The 21,976-nt window shown below is 49.9% G+C and overlaps 1 protein-coding gene and 2 long non-coding RNA genes across 5 annotated transcripts; 2 read left to right on the top strand and 1 right to left on the bottom strand.

The window, feature by feature from the left end:
* Positions 1 to 2,064: 2,064 nt before the first annotated feature.
* Positions 2,065 to 21,580, top strand: LOC115600258. Its single transcript, XR_003988882.1, has 3 exons — positions 2,065 to 2,075; positions 7,057 to 7,066; positions 21,210 to 21,580. It is a non-coding gene; the product is annotated as an uncharacterized LOC115600258 (long non-coding RNA).
* LOC115600259 lies at positions 4,651 to 21,683 on the bottom strand. The gene is made up of 3 exons (XR_003988883.1): positions 21,590 to 21,683; positions 12,104 to 12,108; positions 4,651 to 4,661 (listed from the first exon to the last, which is right to left on the bottom strand). It is a non-coding gene; the product is annotated as an uncharacterized LOC115600259 (long non-coding RNA).
* Positions 9,126 to 11,922, top strand: TRPT1 (tRNA phosphotransferase 1). Of its 3 annotated transcripts, XM_030468590.1 has the most exons (7): positions 9,126 to 9,190; positions 9,283 to 9,364; positions 9,995 to 10,164; positions 10,523 to 10,691; positions 10,780 to 10,836; positions 11,513 to 11,623; positions 11,845 to 11,922. In XM_030468590.1, the coding sequence occupies exons 1-7, from the start codon at positions 9,143 to 9,145 to the stop codon at positions 11,898 to 11,900; spliced, it is 693 nt and encodes a 230-aa protein (XP_030324450.1). In that variant the 5' UTR covers positions 9,126 to 9,142; the 3' UTR covers positions 11,901 to 11,922. The 3 variants fall into 3 exon arrangements, with proteins under 3 accessions (XP_030324450.1, XP_030324451.1, XP_030324453.1); XM_030468591.1 differs by lacking the exon at positions 10,780 to 10,836; XM_030468593.1 differs by lacking the exon at positions 11,513 to 11,623.
* Positions 21,684 to 21,976: the final 293 nt, after the last annotated feature.

Here is a 21,976-nt window from a genome sequence, read left to right as displayed (position 1 = left end):
TCCCCTCATCCAAGTCATCAATGAAGATATTGAACAGGACTGGGCCCAGCACTGATCCCTGGGGGACACCGCTGGTGACCGGCCGCCAACTGGAAGCAGCCCCGTTCAGCACCACTCTCTGGGCCCGGCCCTCCAGCCAGTTCCTAACCCAGTGCAGAGTACGCTTGTCCAAGCTGTGGGCAGCCAGCTTTCTCAGGAGGATGCTGTGGGAGACGGTGTCGAAGGCCTTGCTGAAGTCCAGATAGACCACATCCACAGCCTTCCCCTCATCCACCAGACGGGTCACCTGATCATAAAAGGAGATCAGGTTGGTCAGACAGGACCTGCCCTTCCTAAACCCATGCTGGCTGGGTCTGATCCCCTGTCCATCCTGCAGGTGCTGTGTGATTGCCCCCAGGATGATCTGCTCCATAAAATGTTCTCTGTCCCCCTCCTTGCACCAGGAGCTGGGCAGGCTTGGGGGGGTGGTTCCCTGTGCTGAGGCCAGAGCTGGGAGAAGTTCTGCAGAACCAGGGTGGAGCAGTCACCAGTGCTGTGTCCCAGCTCTGCAGCATCGTTTCCAGTGTGGACATTGAGGATCAGAGGCTTGGGGACAGCCCTGGAAGCCTCGGGCATGGGGGCAGCTGTGAGTGTGCCCAGGAAGGGGTCTCAGTCCTGGGGAACTCCCTGTGGTTCATCCCTGTCACAGTTTAAGGCTGGGCCAGCACTTAAAGGAATGTCAGGTGCTCTCTATTCACCCTTCTCCTCTCCCTGAAAGGGAAAGGGAAGAGTTGTCCTCAAAGCTGGACAAACCCATGGCATCCCTTGGAGCAGAGGAAAGCCTCAGGGCCCTGGGTGTTCACACAGAAGATGCTGGAGAAGCAGGCCTGCAGGAGGCTGCCCCTCTCTGCTGCAGGGACAGAGAGATGCTCTTCAGAGCAGGCAAGGAGGAGACAGACCCAAGGCTTGGAGATCTGGGCTGATCCCCATGCTGTGGGGGGCATCTCAATGGCCATGGCATTGACAATCATCTCTGGAGGGAACACCCAGCGTCTGCCTCCTTCTTGGATCAAGGAATTGGGGATGCCCCCTCCTGGGCCCTGTGCTGCTGGGGCCACTGGGCACCAGGGGGACCAAACTGGGGGCTGGGGCAGGTAGCCCATGGAGGTGATGGCTTCACTGTGGTGTCCAGGCCAATGGGCTTCTCCTCCAGCAGCTCCTGGGGAGCAGAGTGGGGTGGGACAGGTCAGGATGGGGCAGTCTCCTTTGCTCAGCAGGAGCCCGAGGGGCTGGCAGAGCCCGGGAGGCTTCACCATGGCACCCCCTCCCCAGTCAGCACCCAGAGGTCCCAGGCTCTGTGGTGGGAAGGGCTGTGCCCATCCCAGAGCCACAGGCTGGCCCAGGGACCTACAAGTGGTGTTGGGTCCAAGTCCTGGCTCCAGTTGGGCCACCCTGGTGTCTTTGGAGCATCCCCAAGAACAGAGAGCTGGAGCAGTGTTCTTGGCCATCCCCCTGCCCAGCCAAGGTCTCCCCTGCCCTGAGGGCTGTGCTGCTGCCTCTGACCCCCCTCAGCCTTGCTGTCCATCCCCTCACCTTGATGATCTCCAGCAACTCCTCCTGGCAGTAGTAGAGCCAGACCCACACAGTGGTGTGTGGGCTGCTGATGCTGCAGATGGAGGACAGAAACTGCAGCTTCTGGGCCTCTTGCTGCCAGGCAGAGAGGGGACAGATAGACAAAGAGTGTCAAATGGGGAGGGAGGGGGGGACCCAGCAGAGCTCCCATCCCATTCTGAGCATGGGATGGGGGCAGAAGAGCCAGGCACACGTGTCATGGCAGGAATGTCCATGGGTACCTGTGTTCTGAGCCCTCCGCCCAGCTGCCAGGGGTGTCAGCAGCCATTGCTCAAGGCTAGGACACTGCTGAGCCCTGTGGGCCCCAGGGCTGAGGGTGTGATGAGGGAGGGCAGCACAGGGAGGGGGCCCCGGGACGCCGGAGTGAGGGATGCGCTGGCAGGGGGGGCAGGGAGGGTCCCTGCCCAGGGATGCTGTGATGGGGCTGGGTCCCTGGCTGCTGCCTCCTGGGGTGGGCAGCCCCGGTCCCCGGTGCCCACACACTCACCCACTCGCAGTGGGGGGACCTGCCATGTCTCACAGGGCCTTGGCCCAGAGCTGCAGGACGGGACAGCTCTGTTCTCCTCCCAAGCCCACCTGGGCTGGCTGGGGGGTCACCTGCACTCCATGATGTGAGAGGGATGGAGGGGAAAGGAGTGGAAGTGGTGAGGCAAACCCCAGCTCTTCTCTCTGATGCTGGAGTCCCAGGACAAGCCGTGGGATCCCCTGACAGATTTATTGGCACCCAACGAGGGGCTTAAGCTAATCAGCTAGAGTGCAGTTCACAGTTCAGCTGATTTGCCTGAATACCTTGAATTTCAGCTTCAGTGCAAGGGTACCCAGATGGCTCTGATGAGTGGGAATCGAACTATTTTTCTGGAAATTTCACAGGGTTGGAAATTAAAGAGATCATTCTGCACCTTTGGTATTCAGGGTATGTGATCTGTGGCTTTTGAGCTGGGATTAGTGTTGCTCTCTGGTTCATTCTTGGTAAGAGCTGCTTAAGAACCACAGTTGTGATGTGGCCTTCAATACTGGCATGGGGGGATTAAGAAGTGAGTTCCATGGGGACAGGGGCCGGGTTGGCTTCAATTGAGTGGAATCATGGAATGGGTTGGGTTGGAACTAGATGATCTTTAACCCTTCCAACCCAACCCATTCCATGATTCTGTGACACAATCCCATCCAGTTCCAGGCCTGGGGCATCTCCACAGCCACCACCAGGGCTTTGTGATGCTCCCTTCCCTTCTCCTCTCCCTGTTTGCTTCAGCATCCTGGTAGGATTCCATCCCTTCCTCTGCCTGTGTTCCTGATCCGTGCCAGCCTGAATCTCTGTGTTCCTGCCTCCAGCTCCCGAGCACTGCTGAGTCCAGGAGTCCAGGCTGGACTTTCCCAGGGCTGCCCTGCAGCCTCGGTGGTGACGTGAGAGTTATTGGGGGAGAAGGGGGCAGGAATGTGTTATCAATTTTCCTGTCTATTTGTGTAGATTTAGAAATTTTTCCTTTCTTTCATTACAATTTCATTTCAAGCTGTGTAGTTTAGTTCCCAACCCATCAGTCTCTCTCCGTTATCCTCTCTCCTTTCTTTATCTGGGAGGGGAGGGGGGATTAATAGAGAGCATTTGTAATCTGATTAATTTCTGGCCCAGCATTAAACTGTGATAGATTTTTGGGCTCAACATGACTTAAGCTAATGATCTCCAACCCAGTTCTGACTAATTAGATTAGAGTTCCGACTAATTAGAGCGAGCAGGAGGGCACAGATAACAATGGTTTCCAAAAAAGCAAAAACTGTTGCTGTCGAGAAGAAGGGTGTGTCCATACAGACAGAATCCCTTAAGAGGAACAAAAAAATGGACGTAGCTGTTCAAGTCTCTGGCTGTGCAGAATGTTTAAGCCTCGTCTTAGCACCGGCGGACAGTGAAAATAAGCTCTGTGTGAGATGCGAGCAGGTCAATGACTTGCTGAGCATGGTGGCAGAGCTTAAGGAGGAGGTGGAGAGACTGAGAAGTATTAGGGACAGCGAAAGGGAAACTGACTGGTGGAGTCACACCCTTTCGACTGCAATAGAAATGCAACAGGAGATGGTGAAGCCCTGCCCCTCCTCCTATCAGGCAGCCGATGCAGACCAGGTGGATAGGGGAGAATGGAAACAGGTCCCCCACCGGAAAGGCAAAAGAATTCTCCCCCAAACCCCACCATCCCCCCAGGTGCCCACAGAGAACAGATATGAGGCCCTAGACCCAGAGAATCAAGAGGAGGACAGACAAGAGGATGGACAAGAGGACGATCTGTCCAGAAGGTCTCCCGTTCGCCCCCTGTCTAGCAGTCAGATTAAAACTTCACCCACAAAGAAAAGAAGAAGTCGTAGTTGGTGACTCCCTTCTGAGGGGAACTGAGGGACCTATATGTCAACCTGACCCATCCCACAGAGAGGTCTGCTGCCTTCCTGGTGCCCGGGTGAGGGATATTACTAAGAGACTCCCTCAACTAATTCGACCCTCAGATTATTACCCACTGCTGGTAGTCCAGGCTGGCAGTGACGATATCAATGGAAGAAGTACCAGGGCGATTAAAAAGGACTTCAAGGCCCTGGGTCGATGAGTTGGTGGATCAGGAGCACAGGTGGTGTTCACCTCAGTTCCTGCAGTAGAGCAGACGAATGAGGAGAGGAGCAGGAAAACATATCTCATCAATAGGTGGCTAAGGGACTGCTGCCACCGGAAGAACTTTGGGTTTTTTGACTATGGGATGAATTTCAGCATACCAGGTGGACTGCAACTACCTAACAGGGGAAAAAGGACTCTAGCCCACAAGCTGGCGGGTCCAATAAGGAGGGCTTTAAACTGGGTTCGAAGGGGGAAGGGGTTGAAACAAGGTTCTCCGGAAAGGAGCCCAAGGGTGGACAGTGCAAGTTAAGGGACAAACCAGCAGCCCAACTGAAGTGCATGTACACCAATGCACACAGAATGGGCAACAAACAGGAAGAGCTGGAAGCCACCGTGCAGCAGGAAAGATATGATGTAGTTGCTATCACGGAAACGTGGTGGGATGACTCCCATGACTGGAGTGCTGCAATGGGTGGCTACAGGCTCTTCAGAAAGGACAGACAGGGTAGGAGAGGTGGAGGGGTAGCCCTGTATGTTAGAGAGTCTCTTGACTCCATAGAAATTGAAGTAGGTGATAATAAGGTGGAGTGCCTGTGGGTCAGAATCAGAGGGAAGGCCAACAAGGCTGATACTGTGATGGGAGTCTGTTACAGACCGCCCAACCAGGAGGATGAGGGTGATGAACTCTTCTACAAGCAGCTGGCACATGTTTCAAAATCGTCGTCCCTTATTCTCGTGGGTGACTTTAACCTGCCGGACATCTGCTGGGAATTCCACACAGCAGAGAGGAGGCAGTCTAGGAGATTCCTAGAGTGTATTGAGGATAATTTCCTGATGCAGCTGGTTAATGAGCCTACCAGGGATGGAGCCCCACTTGACCTACTCTTTACAAACAGAGAGGAGCTGGTGAGGGATGTGGTGGTCGGTGGGCGTCTGGGACTTAGTGATCACGAAATAATAGAGTTCTCAATAATCAGGGATACAAGGGGGGTTGTCAATAAAACCTCTACATTAGACTTCCGGAGGGCAGATTTTGGCCTGTTCAGAAGACTAGTCCAGAGCATACCCTGGGAAACAGCCCTTGAAAACAAAGGGGTCAAGGAGGGATGGACATTCTTCAAAGAGCAAGTTTTGAAAGCTCAGGAGCAGCTGTCCCGGTGTGCCGAAAGGCGAGCCGGCGGGGAAGACGACCACTCTGGCTCAACAGAGAGACTTTGAAGGAAATTAGGATTAAGAAGAGGGCCTAATGGTTATGGAAAAAAGGGTTATCTACTCAAGAGGAATTCAGGAATACAGTTAAGTTATGTAGGAAAAAAATTAGAGACACAAAGGCACAACTTGAACTAAATCTCGCCACCTCTGTGAAGGATAACAAGAAGTCCCTCTACAGATACATCAGTGGCAAAAGGAGGGGCAAGGAAAACATTCATTCTTTAATGGACATGGACGGGAATGTAATTGTCAAAGATGAAGAAAAGGCTGAGGTATTTAACACCTTCTTTGCCTCAGTTTTTAACAGTAAAACGGGCTATCCTGAGGACAGCTGGCTTCTGGAGCCTATAGGAGACAAGAATCTAAACACCCCCCCTGCAATCCAGAAGGAAACTGTCAGTGATCTACTGAGCTGCTTGGATCCCCACAAGTCTATGGGACCAGATGAACTCCATCCAAGGGTGATGAGAGAGTTGGCAGAAGAGCTCGCCAAGCCTCTCTCTATCATCTACCAACAGTCCTGGCTCACTGGGGACATCCCTGATGATTGGAAGTTGGCCAATGTCACGCCAATCCACAAGAAGGGCCGGAAGGAAGACCCGGGAAACTACAGGGCTGTCAGCCTGACCTCAGTGCCTGGCAGGGTTATGGAACAGATCATCCTCAGTGCAATCACACAGCACCTGCAGGATGGACAGGGGATCAGACCCAGCCAGCAGGGGTTTAGGAAGGGCAGGTCCTGTCTGACCAACCTGATCTCCTTTTATGATCAGGTGACCCGCCTGGTGGATGAGGGGAAGGCTGTGGATGTGGTCTACCTGGACTTCAGCAAGGCCTTTGACACCGTCTCCCACAGCATCCTCCTGAGAAAGCTGGCTGCCCACAGCTTGGACAGGAGCACCCTGTGCTGGGTTAGGAACTGGCTGGAGGGCCGGGCCCAGAGAGTGGTGCTGAACGGGGCTGCTTCCAGTTGGTGGCCGGTCACTAGTGGTGTCCCCCAGGGATCAGTGCTGGGCCCAGTCCTGTTCAATATCTTCATTGATGACTTGGATGAGGGGATTGAGTCCATCATCAGCAAGTTTGCTGATGACACCAAGCTGGGGAGAAGTGTTGATCAGCTGGAAGGCAGGAGGGCTCTGCAGAGGGACCTGGACAGACTGGAGAGATGGGCTGACTCCAATGGGATGAGGTTCAACATTCCAAGTGCCGGGTCCTGCACTTTGGCCACAACAACCCCATGCAGTGCTACAGGCTGGGGACAGAGTGGCAGAAAGGGACCTGGGAGTCTGGATTGACAGGAAGCTGAACATGAGCCAGCAGTGTGCCCAGGTGGCCAAGAAGGCCAATGGCATCCTGGCATGTATCAGAAACAGCGTCACCAGCAGGTCCAAGGAGGTGATTCTGCCTCTGTACTCAGCCCTGGTGAGGCCACACCTTGAGTCCTGTGTCCAGTTCTGGACCCCTCAGTTCAAGAAGGAGATTGAGGTGCTGGAGCAGGTCCAAAGGAGGGCAACCAAGCTGGTGAAGGGACTCGAACACAGATCCTATGAGGAGAGGCTGAGGGAGCTGGGGGTGTTGAGGCTGGAGAAGAGGAGGCTCAGGGGAGACCTCATCACTCTCTACAACTCCCTGAAAGGAGGATGGAGCCAGGCGGGGGTTGGTCTCTTTTCCCAGGCAACTCTCAGCAAGACAAGAGGGCAGGGTCTTAAATTGTGCCGGGGGAAGTTCAGATTGGATATTAGAAAGAATTTTTTCACGGAAAGGGTGATCAGACATTGGAACGGGCTGCCTGGGGAGGGGGTGGACTCTTCGTCCCTGGAGACATTTAAAAAGCGACTCGATGTGGCACTCAGTGCCATGGTCTGGTGACTGTGGCAGTAGCTGATCAAGGGTTGGACTCGATGATCTCTGAGGTCCCTTCCAACCCAGCCTATTCTATGATTCTGTGATTCTATGACTAATTTTATCATAGAATCATAGAATCGTCTGGGTTAGAAGGGACCTCTGAGATCAAGTCCACCCCTTGAATAACCCACACCTCCAAGGGAGAGAATTCTAACTCCAGTGTGAGGAAATCCAGAGGGCTCCTCTGCAAGGACATGAGACCCTTGCCTTTGGACATTTCAAAGGGTTGGTATTCTGTGAATGGTGCTGTGTTCTGCAGGTGAAGGACAAAGAGGGGATTGCTGAAGCAGAGTGGGCAGGGGACAGAAAGGCATGGGGTGCACCTGGCCTTTAGCAAGCCCTTTGCCATGCTCTACCATTGTCCTGTTGTAGCCAGACTGGGGATGTCTGGATTGAAGAGGTGGGTGATGTGGTGGGTGGGTGATTTTGCAGTGATTTGGGACAAAATAGATTTGGGACATAAGGGGATAAAATGAGTCAAATTTTTTGTTAAAAAAGGGAAAAATGGAGTAGGAACAGGAAGGAATTGTAACGGGAAGTGGAGATAATGGGGGAAAAGGGAGGAAAGGGAAGGAAAAATGGGAGGAAATGAGTTTGAAAGGGGAGGAAATGGGGGAAATTGGGAGGAAAATAGGGAAGTGGGGTAGGAAGGAGAGGAAATAAGGAAGAAAGAAGAGGAAATGGGGGAAAATGGGGTTGGGAGGGAAGCAAATAGTGAGGAAATGGAAAAAAGGAATAGGAAATGCAGGAAACTGAATAGGAAGAGGAGGAAATGGGGGGAAATGGAGAGGAAACGAGGGAAAAAGGGGAGGAAATGGGGAAAATGGGATTAGGAGGGGAGGAAATGGGGCAAATGGGGAAGAAACGGGGGAAAACAAAGGAAATGGGGGGAAAATTGGGAGGAAATGGGGACTCCTGGGTCCCTTCCACTTAAGGGTCCCGAACTCCTGGGTCCTCCCCACACTTAGGGGTCCCGAACTCAGTTCAGCCTGGAGAAGAGGAGGCTCAGGGGAGACCTCATCACTCTCTACAACTTCCTGAAAGGAGGCTGGAGCCAGGGGTGGGGGGCGTCGGGCTCTGCTCCCAGGCAGCTCTCAGGGGGACAAGAGGCTTCAGCTGTGCCTTAAGGGAGAGGTTTAGGTTGGATATTAGGAAGGAATTCTTCCCAGAGAGGGTGCTGAGGCACTGGAATCGGCTGCCCAGGGAGAGGGGGGATTCTCCATCCCTGGAGGTTTTTAAGCAGAGACTGAATGTGGCACTGACTGCCATGGGCTGGGAACCACGGGGGGAGTGGACCAGGGTTTGGAGCTGATGATCTCAGAGGGGTCCTTTCCAACCCGGATGCTTCTGTGATTCTGTGAACTTCCCAGCCACCTCATCTCTCACCTCTTCAATCCAGGTCTTCTCAATCTGGCTCTCATGGGACAGCAGCAGAACCAGGTGAAAGGGCTGTCTAAAGATCAGGTGCACAACGTCTCCTCCCTGCCCACACCGGATCAGCAAACCCTGCCTGGAGCAGGCTGGAGGAAGGCATTCCCCAGCACCTTCCCAGGGACTGAGGTGATGCTGATCAGCCAGGAATCCTCACCATCTTCCTTCCTGACCTTCCCGAAGCACGATTCCTTCTCTCTCTTTTCCAAGGGCTCAGGAAACTTTGCTGACTCTGGTCATAGCGAGGGGAGAGAGGTCTCAGAAGGTCCCAGCTCAGCTCCCCCAGCGCCTCTCCGCCCCTTCCCACACGGAGCCTTCTCCATCCCCCGCCCTTCCAGAGGGATCCCACGGGGTAAGAGAGGGGCGGGGCCAGGGGGAAGGTCACGTGGAAGGAAGATGGCGGAGGCCTCGGGGGGAGGGAGGAGGAGGAGGAGGAGGGAGAAGGTGTGTAACTGAGGCAAAAAGAGGGGAAACTGAGGCACGTGGGGGGTGGGGTCGGTTCTGGGGTCCCCCACGACCCCCCCGCTCCCCCCTAGCCTCTCCGGTTCTGCCTTTCCCGGACACTCAGTTGGGTTTTGCGTCACGGAGCGGCGGATGTGGGTTTGGAAATGGGGCCGGGTACGTTAGACCCCCCCCCAGCTTACCCCTGGGACCCCCAACCCCCCCCACATAACCCCTGGCACCCCCGAAACCCCCACTAATTACTTTCTTGGGCCCCCAACCCCCCCCCCCCCCAGTCCCCCCTTGAACCTCCCCCCCCCAAAAGCTTTCTTGGACTCCCAAATTGCCCGAGGACCCCCAACCCCCCTCAAATACCCCATGGGACTCCCCCCCGCCCCCCCAAACACCTTGGTACCCCCAACCCTCCTCAAATAACCCCTGGGACCCCCAACCCCCCCTACATAATTTCTGGACCCCCAATCCCCCCCGAATTCCACCCAGGATCCCAACTCCCCCTCAAATACCCCCTGGCACTCCCCCCCCCTGAAACACCCTGGGGCCCCCAACCCCCCTCAAATACCCCATGGGACTCCCCCCCCCTCAAACACCCTGGGACCCCCGCCCCCCCTCAAATACCCCATGGGACTCCCCCCCGCCCCCCCAAACACCTTGGTACCCCCAACCCTCCTCAAATAACCCCTGGGACCCCCAACCCCCCTCAAATACCCCTGGGCCCCCCCAATCCTCCCTCAACCCCCCCTCGGCCCCCCCTGACTGGGTGAGTGGGGGTCTCTCCGGGGATCTCAGACGGTTTCGTGGAGGTGGGGGCTCTGCTGCGCCTGCCCCAGTTGGCGGGGGTCTCGGAGGGGGATTTGATGCGGGCGGTGGTCGAGGACCCCAAAGGGCGCTTCGCCCTCAGCCCCCCTCCCCCCGCCCCTCCCCGCCGCATCCGTGCGAACCAAGGGCACTCCCTGGAGGTGAGGAGGGGGCTTCGGGGGAGGGGGGGGGGGCGGTAAGAGGAGAGATTTGGAGTCTAGGGGGGAGGTTGGGGAGTCCCGGGGGGGATTCGAGGGGGGGGCTGGGGGGTACCCCTGAAGTAATTTGGGGGAGGGTCGGGGGTCCCACGGGGTATTTGAGGGTGAGTTGGGGGTCCCGGGGATGTTTGGGGGGGTTGGAGGTCCCAGGGGGTATTTGGGAGGGGGGGGTTGAGGGTCTCAGGGGGTCCAGGGGAGTACGTGGGGGGGTCCGGATGCTATTTGGGGGTCCTGGGGGGAGGGGAGGTGTGTCTTTGGATGTTTCCAGGTGGTATTTTGGGGGTGTTTCTGGGGGTCCCAGGTGCCACTGCTGGAGCTGACCCCCCTGAGGACCCCCGGGTCGCTGCCCCCCACCCTTACCCACGGCACGCGGCGCCGCTGCCTCGGAGCCATTCTGAAGGAGGGTCTGCGCCCAATGGGTCGGAACCACATCCACCTGGTGGGGGGGGAGGGGCTGCCGGTGGGAGCAGGTGAGGAGTGACGTCACAGGGGTGGGGGTGGTGGCGGGTGTGACATCACAGAGAGGCTGAATTAACCGCAAAAATCCCCCCCCGAAAGGGATAAGGACGAACTCAGAGGTTCTGATTGTCATCGATGGGACCCGAGCTCTGGAGGGTGAGGGTCCGGGAGGGTGGGGAGGGGAAACTGAGGCAGAAATGGGGAAACTGAGGCACGGGGAGGGGTAATGGAGGCAGAAATGGGAGAACTGAGGCACAGGGAGGGGAAACTGAGGCACAGGGAGGGGAAACTGAGGCAGAAAGAGGGGAAACTGAGGCACAAAGAGGGGAAACTGAGGCACGGGGAGGGGAAACTGAGGCACAAAGGGGGGAAACTGAGGCACGGGGAGGGGAAACTGAGGAAAGGGGAAACTGAGGCAGAAACGGGGAAACTGAGGCAGAAACGGGGAAACTGAGGCACGGGGAGGGGAAACTGAGGCAGAAATGGGAAAACTGAGGCACGGGGAGGGGAAACTGAGGAAAGGGGAAACTGAGGCAGAAACGGGGAAACTGAGGCACGGGGAGGGGAAACTGAGGCAGGAATGGGAAAACTGAGGCACGGGGAGGGGAAACTGAGGAAAGGGGAAACTGAGGCAGAAACGGGGAAACTGAGGCACGGGGAGGGGTAACTGAGGCAGAAATGGGAAAACTGAGGCACGGGGAGGGGAAACTGAGGCAGGAATGGGAAAACTGAGGCACGGGGAGGGGAAACTGAGAAAAAGGGAAACTAAGGCACGGGGAGGGGAAACTGAAGCATAGGGAGGAGACTGAGGCATTCCGGTGCCCCCCCCTAGCTGGGATCCCCTTTTTCTGCTCGGCCAATGGGGTTTTCCTGAGCCCGGGGGACGGGGAGGGGCGAATCCCCCCCAAGTTCTTCCTGAGGGTCCTGGAGCTGCACCCGGAGCGTGAGTTTTGGGGGGGAAGGGGACCTGGGAGGCAACGAGAGGGGAAACTGAGGCATGGGGAGGGACCTAGGAATGGGGAGGGGGCTGGGAGGAAAGGGGACCTAGAAGGGTCTGGGGGGAGGAGGACCCGGGGGTTGGGGTTTGGGTGTGTGTGTGGGGGGTGTGACACATTTGCATTCCCCGTTGCCATGATAACTTTTTTTTTTTTTTTTTTCCCCCAGGGCGTAGCGGGGGGGAGAGGGACACGGGGGGTGACTCTCCCCATGCACAGGGATGAATAAACGACCACCGACCCCACAGACAGATCCATTCCCCCCTTTTCTGTTCACCAAGGGGGAGGGGGGTAAACTGAGGCACGGGGAGGTGAAACTGAGGCAGAAACAGGGAAACGGAGGCAGAAAAGGGAATAAAGGGAAACTGAGGCATGGGAAGGGGAAAGTGAGGCACAGGGAGGGACCCAGGAGTGTGTGGAGGGGAAACCAGACCTTGTAATTTCGTTACTTTTTCTTGAATTTCCTTTATTTCCATTCACTTGTCATTGTTTTTGGGGGGTGGGAGAGGTGGTTTCCCCCCTTCACCATTGGGAATGCCCCTGGAGCCCCCCCAACTACTATGGGATGGGACCAAAGCACACAGTGGGGGACACCCAGGGTTGGTTTTCTTGGGATGGGTTTTGCGTTTGGGGGATTTTTTTCATTTGGGGGGCTCAGGGGGTTCTCAGGGTTCAGTCTCGGGGTCTGTCGGAGGGGGATGCCCTGGCAGGTGGGTTCCATCCCCAAATCTCGAGCATATTCAGATCATGCGGTCCCTCAGGAACTTCCCGCGGCTGCCGTGTTCTGGAACCTCATCTGAGTCCATTCCGGGGGTTCTGTATCAGGGGCTTTGGGGGGCATCAGAACCCCCAAAACCATCCCCCTCAATCCTCCAGGGATCCCTGACCCTCCCCAACAATCAACTCCATGGGGTTTAGGGAACACCTAGGATTTTTGTCCCCCCCCCTCTCTGCCCCGATCACCTCCCTACGATTTCAGGCACCTTCCCCCCCCCCTCCCAGTGCTTTGGGGGTCAGTTATTTTTGGGGGGGATAGTGCCTGTTCTTTAAGGGGGTTCATTTTGGGCGGGGATGCCCCCACCTTGTAGAGTTCACTGCTGCGCTCCTGGCACTCGACATAGGATTTGCGAAGACTTTGAACATTTTTTTGGAACTCTCCCCACCCAGCTGATTCTGTGAGTTAAAAGATGGGTTGGGCAATGAAACACTGGCTTCCCAGTCAGGCAACAAAGAAACAGTTAGATCTCAGTACCACAAAACTATCTCAGAGTGGCAAGCATCTGGTAAACTCTTGATCCTACCTGAGACCTTTAAAGGAGTGCTGACAAAGACCCATTGCATTTAAAGAACAAAGCACTCAATAAGCACTTGAGATACTTCTTGGTCAGGGACATTGAAGGGAAACCCAGACACCATACATCTAACCACCAAGATGCCAACAACAAGCACCCCCTGGGAATAAAGGAACAGAGGAAGAAAAGATTGAGAAAGAAAGGGACCTTTTTATAGTACAAGTGGTTGTCCCACACCAATGGGAGCAAACCAGCTAATATTATACGAGGTGATATAGAGTCCCTACAGTGTCACATCCCCAAAGAGGAAACGCATCAGACTTCAGTCACGATGGGAAACAAGGATGGGACTGTTCCAAGGGTTTGGTGCATTTAAATGATACCAACGAGCAGATAACTCAGCATTCAAAACCATTATATCAGCAACAGAGTTTGCAAAAAAATGCTAAAGAAATGCACGAGAATTGTGGTGGGGCCTGATAAAATAACAAAGATCTCATTAAGATGCACCCCGGTTATAAGGAGCTTAGAGAAGTCTTCAGTCTCTGGTTGTTAAGTGGCATAATACCTGATGAGATAAAAGACTGTAAAATGACCCTAATTGCTAAAAAAAAAAAAAATGCCCAAACCCTCGCATGATATTAATACTTAATGACCTATTACAATTGGTTCAACAGTCCTGTTTTCTAGAATTCTAACTTCAAGGTTAAACAAAGCATGTCCCATTAACCCCAGACCAAGAGGTTTCATCAAATCCTCTGGTTGTGCAGAGAACGGAAATCTGCCCCAGGTATTAATCCAATATGCTAAAAAGCAACATCAGCCTCTGGGATTAGTTTTTGTGAATCTGGCAAAAGCCTTTGATAGGCTGACTCATCAACACATAATTACAACATTGTAAGAAGGAGGTGTCGCTGCCCATATTCTCCCCTTAATTACTAATATGTATCAGAATGCCAACACCCCTGTCAAGTTAAATGATGCTCAATCTGACCCTATCAAAATACAGAGAGGGGTTAAATATGGGGATTCTGAGTTTTCACTCCTGTTGAACTTACCCTGTCACTGACCGTAATTATAACATCTTGACTTTGGTTGATGCAAATTTGGTGTTGAAAAAACTAGAGATCCTCCATTCAAATTGCATCACACCTGCAAATCCAGTCGATCAAAATTCCAACAATGATATTGACTTGGGTTTGTTTCCAGATGTGTATGAGGAACTCCCCCCAAATATCCCAGTAACAACGCATTGTAATGGAGTGGAGGAGAATTCTCTGTCCTCTGATGAATCATTTATTTCTTGCATATCTCCCGGTCCCAGCCCTGTGAGTACTTTAACAACAGGCAGTTCTCCAATTATAAAAATGCCAGACAACAATCCAACTTGCAGTGCTGCGGCAATTGGGTTCAAAAAATAAATACTTTGATTGACCTCCTGAAAAGAGTACATGGAACTCATAGCTCCTGTTCCAATGTACAAAGTGTAACAGAACAAATGACAGCCATCATAGCATAGCATGCCATATTCCCAAATGCCATCATTCTAATATTGCAACTGTAGGAGCTTTTAGCTGTGGTGAGTGTCAAAGATCATTCACAACAAAAATAGAATTAAGCCAACACAAACGCTTAGTCCACGCAGTAGTTAGAAATTTAGAAAGAATATTGGCTTTCATTGAAAGAAAGACCTGTTGCTGACCATATTCTCCCCTTAATGATCAATTATGTATCAGAATGCCAACACCCCTGTCAAGTTTAATGATGCTCAATCTGACCCTATCAAAATACAGAGAGGGGAAATGGGTCTGCAGGGAGGGTTCCCGGGGGGGGTCCCCAGACCAGCATCCGCCTCGGCCGGCGCCTTGCAGCCGGCTTGGAACTGTTGGGGACCAGGGGAATCCCAGTGTTTAATGAAAACAAAGCATTGCAAAGGCCCGTGGCAGGTGTTGACGCGATGTGATTTCTGACCAGTGCTCTGAATGCCAAAGGGAAGAAATTCAATCTCACGGTGAAACAAATTATGGACAGTGTACTTACAAGTCACTGTCCAAAGCCCTTGCTCACAGGCAACGTTGAGGAAAGCTGATTGCCTTGAGGGGGGCTTTGGTTTAGGTACTATCCCTACGGGCTATGTTTGTGACTGGTGATACACAAACCAACTGGGCTGATACAGTATCATTTCGGTCACTGACCGTAATTATAACATCTTTACTTTGTCATCAGCACATAATTACAACACTGAAAGAAAGAGGTGTTGATGACCATATCGTATCATTAATTGCAAACATGTACCAAAACACCAACACCCCTATCAAGTTAAGTGATGGCCAATCTGACCCTATTAAAATACAAATAGGGGTCAAACAAGGGGATCCTATGTCTCCTCTCTTGTTCAACTTAGGTGTGGATCCCCTACTCAATAAATTAGAGAAAACTGGAAATGGTTTTCACATTCATTCAAAAACTTTTACTGCAATGGCATTTGCAGATGATTTAGTATTAGTCAGTAGCTCTTAGGAGGGCATGAAAAATGACACAGCAATTTTAGAAACCTTTTGTGAGCTCAATGGCCTTAAAACACAGGGAGAAAAATGCCATGGATTCTATATCGAACCAACCAAAGATTCATATAAAATTAATGACAGTACATCTTGGACTATTAATGGCACTCCTCTAAACATGATAGAACCCAGGAATTCTGAAAAATACCCAGGACTCCAAATTGACCCATGGAGTGGAATTAAGAAACCAGAATTAGTGATAAAAGTTAAAAGATGGTTAAATCAAATTGGCAAAGCCCCCCTAAAACCATCTCTAAAACCTGATAAATTGAAAGGATATGCCATCCACAGATTACTGTACAGTGCTGATCATGCAAAAGTCAAAATTACAACCCTTGAAACAATTTTTATGAATATTAGAACTGCTGTTAAGGATTGGTTACATTTACCACTTATCACATGCGACTCCTTCCTCTATTCAAGCACCACGAATGGAGGTATAGGTTTGATTAGACTGTCAAAACTGATTCCCAGTATGCAGGTTAGGAGGTTACATAGATTGGCACAATCTACTGATGAAACCATAAAAACCATTGTAAAGCGAGAAAATACAGAACAAGAATATGAGAAACTTTGGATATGAGCTGGTAGCAATAGGGAAAAGATTCCTCGCATCTGGGATCCAGGGTCCACTCTAACTGTAACTGAGGCCACAATAGATAACAAAATTTTATCAGAATGGGAAGACCCCCCCCCCAAAAAAAAATATTTACCCTAAACCTAGAGATTGGAGAAAGAATGAAGTTAAGATTTGGGCCAAATTACTCTCACAAGGTAGAGGAACAACAAATTTTGACAATGATAGTATTAGTAACAATTGGCTAAATCACCACCAAGGATTCCACCATACAAAGCTCCTTACAGCACTGCAGTTAAGGTCAAACACATAATGTACCAGAGAATTCTTAGCTAGAGGTAGGAAAGACGCCCACAATGCATCCTGTGGACACTGTATTGCTGACAGTGAGACTGTGCCCATACCATGGGGTACTGTCCTGCTGTCCAGGATGCCAGGATCAAATGGCAGAATGGAATATGGGATTGACTAACAGAGGAAGCCAAAAAGAAAGAATGGCTTGTGTTCCAAGAGCCCCACCTAAAGGATAAATTTAAGAATTTATGTAAGCCAGACCTAATATTTGTCAAAGATAAAAAGGCCATAGTAGGAGATGTCACCATACGATACGAAGCCGACTTAGACTCCTTGGCAAATGCTGCCCAAGAAAAAGTGCAGATATATTAGCACCTAACATCCCCAATACAGGAGCTAACTAATGCTATAGTTGTTCAATTGTAGGTTTCCCTAAAGGGGCTCGAGGGAAATGGTACAGTAAGAATTTCAATGTCCTCTCTGACTTTTGTCTTTCCAAATCAAAACAATCTAGAATTGCACGCCATTTGGCTAATCGTGCTTTATTTACATCTGTTGATATTGTTCATATGTTTGCTTCTAAGTCACCTTCGTGTTCTGTTAACACTTGTTAACCCGACTGTTGTTAATTAAAAGCTGGATAAGTTACGAATGGGACAAAAATGGATCTCGTAATGGTTACTACTAAACATGACGTATTATACCTATTAAGAGTGACAGGTGGAGGGGCCACCTTTACTTAGCCCAGAAAAGAGAGCTTCGTGCTCTGATAACCAGTCAAATATCTCGTCATCTAATTAGTGACCTGCATGAATGGGTGAACGAGATTCCCACTGTCCCTACCTACTATCCAGCGAAACCACAACGAAGGGAACGGGCTTGGCAGAATCAGTAGGGAAAGAAGACCCTGTTGAGCTTTACTAGGGTTTTAGAATGGGTATTTCCACCATTACAACCAAAAACCACAATACAACAAAAAATTTTGATTTTGGCAGACTTGATAAAGACTTGTAGGCAACGTGTATGTAGTATCAGTGGCAGAGAGCCGGAAGTTATCTATGTGCCTATAGCAAAAGCAGATTTGGAATGGTATATGCAGAATTGTGAAGCTTTGGCTAGTGCTTGTCTAAGCAATGGGTCATCAATTGTGATTACACCTTTAAAAGATAAAGTGTTAGTCTGGATGAAGAATTATCATTGGATAGCAAAACCAAAATTGTCATTAAGTCCAATTGCAAATGCGCTTACGGTTTTTACTGATGCAGGAAAACGGTCTCAAAAGGCTGTTGCAACCTGGATTTCTAATGGGAAATGGCATTCTAACTTTTTGTACGCAGAAAATAATGATTCGCTCCAAACATTGGAGCTGCGTGCAGTTGTGTGGTCTTTAGAAAAATGGCTCGATGTACCAATTAATATTGTGTCAGATTCATTGTATGTAGTAGGTGTTGTTCAACGAATTGAAGAGTCAATGATTAAGCAAGTGTCAAATGGTAGATTGTTTGAGTTGTTGCTTGAACTATGGCGTGCGGTAAAATTAAGAACTGCGGAATATTGTATATTGCATATCAGAAGTCACAAATTTGATCAAGGTTTGGGTGAAGGTAATGCAAGAGCAGATCGATTGGTCACGCTATCTGCACCAGTATCTAATTTTGCCAAGGCTCGGGAATCACATGCTCAATTTCATCAAAATGTTAAAGGCTTGGTGAAAGCTTTCGGTGTACCCTATGCAGACGCAAAAGCCATCGTGAAAGCATGTCCAATATGCAGTAGTATCAATCAAGGTCTTGGTTTGGGTCTTGGCGTAAATCCTAAAGGATTAGCAAGTAATGAAATCTGGCAGATGGATGTAACACATGTAGCAGAATTTGGTAGACAGAAGTATGTTCATGTTACAATTGATACATATAACCATATGATTTGGGCTACTGCACAAACTGGTGAGAAATGGAAAGATGTTCAAAAACATCTACTGGCTTGTTTTGCAGTAATGGGGGTCCCTAAAGTGTTAAAAACTGATAATGGACCTGCTTATTGTAGTCAAGGAATGCAATCAGGCTGTCAGCAATGGGGAATATCTCACGTTACAGGTATTCCGCATTCACCAACTGGTCAAGCAGTGCTAGAAAGAGCCAATCATACCTTAAAACAATATTTGCAAAAACATAAATCAGGGAGTCCTGTAGAAAGATTGCATATGGTGTTATTTGTATTAAATCATCTTTGCATTTTTGGAGAAGAAGCTGTTCCACCTATTATTAAACATCAAGGTGGTACATCTGTACGTCCTATAGCTATGAGAGTGTTATATAAAGAGCCACAAACAGGTGAATGGAAAGGTCCTGTTGATGTTTTATTTATCGGAAGAGGTTATTTTTGTATATCAACAGGTGATGGCCCACGTTGGATTCCTAGCAGATGGATTCGACCAGTAGTTGAGTCATCTGACCAAAATGAATCAAGAGCAGCTTGCAGCGCATCGTCATAGGTTGCTGTCATGGGTTGAGTCAGATTATAGTCGAACTATGCACAAGTTACAGCTTATAATGCAAGACAAGATTGCTTCTCTGCCGAAAGAAATTTTTAATCGTATCCCTGTTCACATTCGAAGTGCACCTGTTACTTTTGAAAAGTTACATTCTCTATTTGATATATTAACAGATGCGTATATGCTTGGGCCAGAAGATTGGCCTTGTCCATATTGTCATGATATTAATTGTCCTGCACTCATTCGATTTTATTGTGGTAGATGTCAATGTGATTATGTTATTCGTCGTAGAGAAATGAGTCACTGGCTTTGCGATAGCTGTGTAACAGAATTTGATAGTCAGAATCCTATTCCAGCATTCTTATATTTTACAGGTGCTACATCCCTTGATCGAGCACTTGAATTAGTTGAATCACCTGAACAATCACATCTAGCTCATTGGTGATGGGATTTTGATCGTCTTGTTCAACTTACCATTGATGAAGCAGAATCTCATATTATACAAAGCTACTGCAAGCGATGGATAAAAAACAAGAGAAAATGATGTATAAATGTATTAATTTTTGCTGTTTTATGAATTGTACTACTACAATGATTATACCACCAAGGCAGAATATGTGGGTTACTTGGTCAAATAACACTGGTATTACTGATTTTTGTATTGCCATGGCTTCTGCTACTGACCCTTTTCGCACTTGCCTGATAGGGATTCCTGGTTTTGATGAGTCTGCATTTAAAGGGTATTCTACTGGGAAGTGTACCAGGGATATGTCTGCTGGGAGATGTGCTTTAGCATTAATAGTTGGCCTGAATAAGACATTGACATGGGATCCACAAGAATTGAATCTACTAGGCTCTCAAAGTATAGGCAATGTTTCTGAAAATTGGACGCCAACATGTATACAATTCGGCGCTAATTCATGGCCATCCAATGCTCCTGATATTTCGCCAGGGTATCCATATGATGCTTATTGGGGATATTGTGGGTATAATGATACATCATCAGAGTTGGATAAGAGGATGTATCCAGTGGGAGATCGCTCTTCTTCCAAACATAAAAAAGGAACATATATCTGGAAAAATGAATCAGCATATGCTTTACCACCAGGAGTGTTTTTGATTTGTGGCGATCGAGCTTGGCAAGGTATTCCTAAAGGAATTGTCAGGAAGCCTTGTTATTTAGGTTCTTTAACCATATTTGCTCCAAAATATGCAGAATTGCGTAACATTACATTAACTGCCAATTTAACAGCAAAGATTCGAAAGACTAGAAGTAATGATCATGTTGAACTCTTAAGTCAAGCTGCTAGAGTAGCTTTGTCAATATTTCTTCCTGGTGCTGCTGCAGGAAATGCTTTACGAGAATTAGCTAGTTTAGCATGTTGGACAGAGAAACAAGCCAATGTTACTACAAAAATTTTAGGTGAATTATTACAAGATCAAACTAGTTTAAGGCATGCTGTATTACAAAATCGTGCTGCCATAGATTTTTTGCTATTGGCACAGGGTCATGGATGTCAAGATTTGGCAGGAATGTGTTGCATGAATCTATCAGATCATAGTGAGAGCATTCACGCATCTCATATCTAAAAGAACATACTGGCTTGATACAACAGCAAACAAGTCTGTTCGGAGATGCATTTACGAGCTGGCTATCTAGTCTAGGCATTACAGGATGGTTATCATCATCACTCAAAACATTTTGTTATGTTGGAATCATGCTGTTGTTCTTATTTTTGCTATTGCCTTGCTTTCTGCAATGTATTCAGCATATGATGGAAAACACTATTAACCGTTTAGGTGTTAGTACTTATATTGCTCTTAAAGAAAACGGGGGAAATGTCGATGATTGGGCATTGCCTATGCAAGGCCTTACTGTTAGCAATACTAAGGCTAACTGTTAGCAATATAAAGGCTAACTAGAATTAAAGCCATGTATAGTCATGTATCGAGTCTGCACTGTCCTTGATCCACAGCAAAAGCAAGTAAACAGGACATTGTGGTCAGAAAAATGAGGATGCAATCCGCGTGTGAGAATCTCTCGGGATTATCGAAGGAGGATTCACTTGTTTTATGCCAACCAACCATAAGCTTAGTTTTTGTAATATGCATGAGCTAATTAAAGCAATTAACCAATTGTAACAAAAGTAATCATATGTTATGTAAGTGTTATATAATCACAAATGTATAAAAGAACATCTTAGAGACAATAAAGTTGGCTCTGACTGATCATATTGATCGTGTGTCATCCCCTTCTTGCGACAGAGCTTGACTCTAGTCTGGCGCTGTGAAGAGATATGAGAGGTATAAAATAAGACCTGGCCGCCGGTGAAATACCACTACTCTGATTGTTTTTTCACTTACCTGGTGAGGCGGGGGGGCGAGCCCCAAGGGGGGCTCTCACTTCTGGTGCCAAGCGCGCGACCCGCTCCGGGGACAGCGGCAGGTGGGGAGTTTGACTGGGGCAGTACACCTGTCAAAGCGTAATGCAGGTGTCCTAGAGTGAGCTCAGGGAGGACGGAAACCTCCCGTGGAGCAGAAGGGCAAAAGCTCGCTTGATCTTGATTTTCAGTATGAATACAGACCGTGAAAGCAGGGACTCACAATCCTTCTGGCTTTTTGGGTTTTCAGCAGGAGGTGTCAGAAAAGTTACCACAGGGATAACTGGCTTGTAGCGGCCAAGCATTCATAGTGACGTCGCTTTTTGATCCTTCGATGTCGGCTCTTCCTATCTTTGTGAAGCAGAATTCACCAAGCGTTGGATTGTTCACCCACTAATAGGGAACGTGACCTGGGTTTAGACGGACGGAGACGTGGAGGGGGGCCTGGCTCTCGCCCTTTTTTTTTTTCCGCCTTTTCCCGGGGTAGACCTGGCAGCCCGGTCACTGCGGCCAAGCCGGACGCCACGGGGTAGACTTGGCAGCCCTTTCCCCCCGCCCCGAGGGCCGGCCTATCGGGCCGGGGTCTTCATCCGGGAGTCGCCAACGCGTCCGGTTCCGGCCGCCCGAGGTAGGCCGGTCGGCTCCCACGTGCCGACCAGGGTAGACCCGTCGGCTTTCCAGTGCCGACGGGGGTAGACCAGT

This window comes from Calypte anna, unplaced genomic scaffold (genome assembly GCF_003957555.1).
Source record: "Calypte anna isolate BGI_N300 unplaced genomic scaffold, bCalAnn1_v1.p scaffold_183_arrow_ctg1, whole genome shotgun sequence".
NCBI lineage: Eukaryota > Metazoa > Chordata > Aves > Apodiformes > Trochilidae > Calypte > Calypte anna.
The sequence above is the reverse complement of the archived record's forward strand: the minus strand, read 5'-3'. Positions and strand labels throughout refer to the sequence as shown.